The following is a 6,000-nucleotide window of genomic DNA, read 5'->3' as shown; positions in this document are numbered from 1 at the left end:
ATGATATATGTTAATTAATCAATCAATTATACAGGAAATCAGTCAATTGCTAATTCCAAACTTTTAAACTTTTACTTGTGACACAAGTTTCCCCAAATTGACGTTATACATGTTAGATAACATTCTAACATGGTATTCATCAAGGTTGTAATGCAAGGAAAGTTAATTGCTGTCGCGGATAGCGTACATATTAAAACCAGTTCTCTCTGGGTGTAATTTGTTAACAAGAATAGATGCATCAGTGTTAGTTTAGTATCCGAGGAGGTTAAAAGCATTAAATTTTGATAACTCTGATAATTCACATAATAGTTTCCTATGACCAGAATATTTCATTGATTTTTTTATGTGAAAGGTGGATCCCATGTCAGGCTGTGACATCCGTCTTGTGTTTAAATTAGCGCCCTGAGACAGTACACTGCAGTACAAAAGATGCGTACACTTCTGAAATAATTTTCCTTGCATTAAATCCTTGGTATTCATCAAGTCTGTTAACATAGATCCAAACATCTAGGAAAATATTATTCAATTTTTAAACTACTACTAGGTCTACTTTGAAGTGTCGCAATGCCTTGGTTTTCGATTGACTAAGCTGTACTTTTTTATAGCCTCAGAAATGTACATTTTATAACTTGAAGCTACTTGTTTTTAGATTTAGTTTATAAAATCAGATAATGCAACGATTGGAACAAAATATACTTCTCGCGGCGCATCTTGAAATCTAGAATACGACAAAACATTTGTTTCAATTTCACACATATTACAGATTTGGCGCCTTTTAACAAACATAATACAAGAAGTCTAGTGGTTGTGAAAGAAAAAAATTGCATTGTTTTGTTTATTAAACATTATTGCAAAATTTCCATTTATTCGACTATGGAAATATCGCAAAAAAAGCAAATATTTCGCGAAATTGTCGTTTTTTTCTCGCAAAATTTTGCAGTTTTTTTAATTTCTTTTGCAAAAATGTATTTTCGCGAAAAAGTTTGCGAAATACGAAAGAAAATTTATCGAAATTCTGCAACACTAATCCTAACCAATGAATCTTTTAAATTCCAAGTTTAATGATATATGTAAAGATGATAGTTTAATGTAGCATGAAATAATGGGATAATTTCACTAAATAAAACGATCTAACCCTGGAACCAGAATTAAACTATTTTTCTAAATAAACACAGTTTAACAGGAATTAATTCTATGCCCAAACCTCAAATATGAAACAAAAATGTGTTGGTAGACGATAGTAAGTAAAAATAATCATGGACAATATTACCATAGTATATTAAAAAATGTCACAAAAAAGAGTTTTTCACACAACTCTACAAACTATCGCAAAACGGAATTTCGATTTGAAACCTTACTTGTATTATTATTTTGTAATGAACAATGAAGGATACCGAGTACAGACAAAGCCTGGAACATACTTATGTCTAACGAGTTTTTGTTTAATAAAAGCATAAAAACAAAAAGCATTAACAACAACTTGAAGTAAATAGTAAAAGATACAACTCTAGAAAAGACTGTGTTAATTAAAAGTAATCATGATTCTAAAATATATCTTTGAGAAAGTGATCGTGTGCACATTTTTTAATATGAGGCTTATTTTTAAGGTTAACACGGTATTATGCCATAAACAACTTTTTTTTGACGTCTGACGACCCTTTTTTATGGACATTAGTTGAAAACTTTTTTTAGAACAATAAAACAACAGCTAGTAGGCGAAAAAGCTTAAGTGTGAAACTATAAAAGAGTTTTAACATTATAATTTCAGATCTATAGATTAACCCCTGTTTAGTAAAATTGTAGAATGGCTGGGAACCTGGAGTTTGTAGTTTTGGTGTTTGCTTTAATCCTCAGATTCTCAGGAATCATTGGAGAAGGTATATTCAGCATAACAAGAGTTTAAGACCTCTCATTAAACTCTTCCAGGGTTTGTTCAGTGTTCACCCGAAGGTGGTTTAAAAGGACTGTATACAAATTTCTAAGAATCTTGCTGTACCCTGAATAATTTTGAATAAGAATAATTTATATATCTAATCTGTATTTTTTAAATTAACTATTTTCAATTTAAATTTTTCTATGAAAGTTTCTTGCGGATTATGCTACAAAAAATAAGTTGAAATTTTAACATTTTTAATTTAAAAGGTTTGCTTCGTAATGGAACTGTGTAAGTTTAATTTCAAGAGGCTAATCCATGAAAATATGTAAATGTCCGATTCACAATGGTACTTTTAAAATCTTTATTTGATTAATGATATGGAAGATATTTTTTTTTATTCTAGGTCTATAGGTACGTGCTTAATTCTAATTATTCCAGTAGAAATGCACTAGTCACTTTGGTAGAGAACCCACAGTTATAAATACTGATATCTAAGTGTATATCGTTGTAAATCGGGCATTGCAATCTTTGAGGGGTCAAGTCACTATAATCGGTCCCTATAATGTGGAAGATATCTTCGTTGTTCCAAGGTTATAATGCAAGGAAAGTTATTTCAGAGGTGTACGCATCTTTTGTACTGCCGTGTACTGTCTCTGGGTGGTAATGTAAACACAAGACGGATGTCGAAGCCTGGCATGGGATCCATCTTTAACATAAAAAATCAATGAAATATTTTGGTCATAGGAAACTATTATGTGAATTATCAAAATTATCAAAATTTAATGCTTTTAACCTCCTCGGATACTAAACGAACACTGATCCGCCCAAAGAGAACTGGTTTCATTATGTATGCAGAGTATACGCAACTGCAACTAACTTTCCTTGCATTATAACCGTGCGTTGTTCTAGCTTGTTACGTCACTTATCTTACCATAAATGGAGGGTCACTTGAAACATACGTATACATTTCATTAAAAATTTGCACTCACACAATTCCCTAGTCAAATGTAGGGTTTAAGATAAGTTCAATTGTGCAAAAAATCTAACCTTTCAGGGTTCTCCCAGGTACCTTAGGTAAAATATTCACGAAGAGAATGAAATATTTGGTGTACATCCTAAAAAGATAATTGAGTATCTGAGTTTACGCCATTTAAAGTTCTAAACTTAACCAATAAACTATAAGCTCAAAATTGGTAGGATATCACGGGAAATATGAATTGAAAATATTATCTTGAGGCAGAAAACGATGAAAATGGATCAAAAATCATGCTTTTCTGGCACTTTTTGCCAATTATTGAGTGAAATATACAAGCTAGACAATACTGCAAGAATGCAAAACATGCCAGCCTTACTACAGAATCCGACCCTATGTTTTATTTCTTCCGTTTAAACCTTTAAATGGTGTTTTTATAATCAATTTACAAAAAATCAGGATAACGGAATTATTATATGAGTATTTTATAAGAAGACGGGCAAAACCATGAGACTCTATTATCTTTTAAAGCTTTAAACCAAATAATTCGTTCTCTTCATGAATCTGTTACCTAAGGTACCTGGGATAACCCTGAAAGGTTAGATTTACAATTAAATTTATCTTAAAAACCTACATTTGACTAGTAACAATTATTGCATCTTGCGTTTATATTGAACAGTTTATTCACGAGGGCCCGCATAATCTGGCAAAAACACTATAAATATTATGACATCATTTCACCTTTAAAAGGGAGTATTCTGAGACTGTTTTATTGCGGAGAAACTGTTTAGGATAATTAAGTTTTCTTCGTAATATCATATATCCATTAAATCTCTAATCTATGAAATCTCTACCTTTATCATTATTAAAGATTTTCTTTAAATAAAGTTTACAATTGTGAATGTGATCAAGACAGAAGACGAAGGTCAAATTTATGCAACGTTACTGCTACGACTTTGTGACCTCGTAACACATTTGGTTTTGATTTAACGCACAAGTTTGAGAAAAGTATATTCTTCCCGGTTACATTTAAAATTTTCATAACATTTTCATAAAATTTCCAACATTTTCATAAAATTTCATAACATTTTCAAAAACTTCACAAAATGTTCATCAATTTTCCTAATTTTTTATTCTTTAAAAATAATAGAGAACGACGACCAAAATTCAAGTCATAATCTTGTGCAGCTATGATTTAGAATGTCTTCGGTCGATCTTGTAATAAGAAAACCTATGATTACGAGAACCGCCTAAATATTAAGTGACCTTTCATGATTGAAAGAGAATACGAAGATGACAATCTTTCCTGCACCATTTTTTGGTTATTACTGAAGAAATCAATTGGTATTGAATCACATTCATCTTTTATCAAAATATGTTAAACCTTAGAATTCGACTTGAAAGCAATGAACTTATTGAATATGGAAAATGAAGTTTATAAAGAAAGTTTTGAATGAAATCAAAATCATAATGAACTGCAATTACTCTACTGTAATTTTTGCAATCAACTGATAACTGTAATTCTTCCAATCCACTGATTACTGTAATTCTTGCAATCAACTGATTACTGTAATTCTTGCAATCAACTGATTACTGTAATTCTTGCAATCTAAAGGTGAAGACGACATCAGATCTAAAAACTTTAGAATTGGATGGATACCCGATCCCAAGCGCTTAATCTGGATATCCAATGTGAACACTTAATTTCATTTCGCTCTTTTTCTTTATCTTTTTCTCGCTGCCAGTTTCCGAGCAATGAGAGTTAGATAATTGAATGTTAGCACACAATTTCAAATTTCCCGCCTTCTCTGATTGTTAACACAAAAGGAATGCTGTAACGATATTTTGAAAAATCCTAAAACCAATCAAATATTTAACTATTTTACTGAAAGATTCCTAATGGAAGCGTACTTTAAATTAGTTTTAATCTGTATGCAATATAAGGACAAGTAGTGGAAAGGAACCCCAAAATTTATAGAGGATGAAATTTAGAATGATAATGATAAATGTATTTCTAAGCAAAATGCCATTCAATTCACCATACTATTTAAATCTTCATATAAAAAGAAAATGAAGATAAGGTGCGTAAGAAAGCTAAAGAAATTAAATCTTAAATCGTCAAATCTTCTTAAGGTTTCTTTCCTAAAAGATTTTGTACTTCTGTTCTGCACCCTCCCCCCCCCCTGCAAAGAAAGAGGTTTAAATCGAAATTACTTTGATGCTCTTTTTGAAGGGACTCTTAAAATTGATTGAAAGGTTCTAAAGATATAGTTTCAAAGGGTTACTTGAAATTACTTTGAAAAAGTTAGGGTTTTTAAATTTCTTATACCGTTGTAACCTCACGTTGCAGATACGTCAAACTTATATTCTGCTAGATCAACCTTTGAATTGCGAAGGTTTACACCGTCCGATTTGTCAGATATTGGGATTAAAAAATTCAAGTTTGTGGCAAAGGTCCAGTTCCTTGAATATTTACCAAAAATATTTCCTTTCCGATGATTATGTTCTAACAAGGCTATGCATGGGTTTTCCTAAAAATATCAAATTTCTCATATTTGTTCGAAAAATATAATTTTATTCCTCACGGAGCAGAGGTTCCTACAATAATTTTTATTTACATCTTATATATATCTTAGAGAATCAGGAATAAGGATTAAAAATGAGTTTTCAACTAAATTTCAGCAACTTTTCAAACTGATATCATCAAATATCATAAATATCACGCACCACGTGGATTTAACGGTTCAGTCAATATTTCAGAAAGCTATGAATTTCAATCACAATTAAGACCTATTAAACATATTTTTGTTTGCCTTTTTTCTTTTATACTTTGTTGAAGGCATATACGTTTTGTAAACGAACAATTCCGTAAGTTAAAAGATTGTTTAATTATACACCAAAACTCATATGACTTCAAAAGAAGAAGCCGAACGCCTCTTACTCTGGTCAGTCCGGGGTGGCACATTCATATCTTTTCTGCTTTTTACTTTTTGCATCGGATATATCAGTTCGAAAGTTTAAAACTTAATTGGGCATTTTAAATGCTCATGTATATATTTTTTGAGGCAACCCATGAGTAGGGTTGGTAACGTTTTGATTTTTGAAAAAAACGATCGTTTCGTTAAGAAAACGTCGAGGAAAATCGAAAAAC

General features: G+C 31.1%; 1 protein-coding gene across 1 annotated transcript in view; it reads left to right on the top strand.

Moving 5' to 3' along the window:
• The first annotated feature begins 1,772 nt into the window (after positions 1 to 1,772).
• LOC111709332 (uncharacterized) overlaps positions 1,773 to 6,000 on the top strand; it is a 31,739-nt gene continuing 27,511 nt past the window's right edge. Inside the window, 1 exon segment of the mRNA XM_023482973.1 lies at positions 1,773 to 1,877. Coding sequence (XP_023338741.1) covers positions 1,805 to 1,877 — 73 coding nt within the window. The 5' untranslated portion in view covers positions 1,773 to 1,804.

This window comes from Eurytemora carolleeae, unplaced genomic scaffold (genome assembly GCF_000591075.1).
Source record: "Eurytemora carolleeae unplaced genomic scaffold, Eaff_2.0 scaffold913, whole genome shotgun sequence".
Taxonomy (NCBI): domain Eukaryota; kingdom Metazoa; phylum Arthropoda; class Copepoda; order Calanoida; family Temoridae; genus Eurytemora; species Eurytemora carolleeae.
The sequence above is the reverse complement of the archived record's forward strand: the minus strand, read 5'-3'. Positions and strand labels throughout refer to the sequence as shown.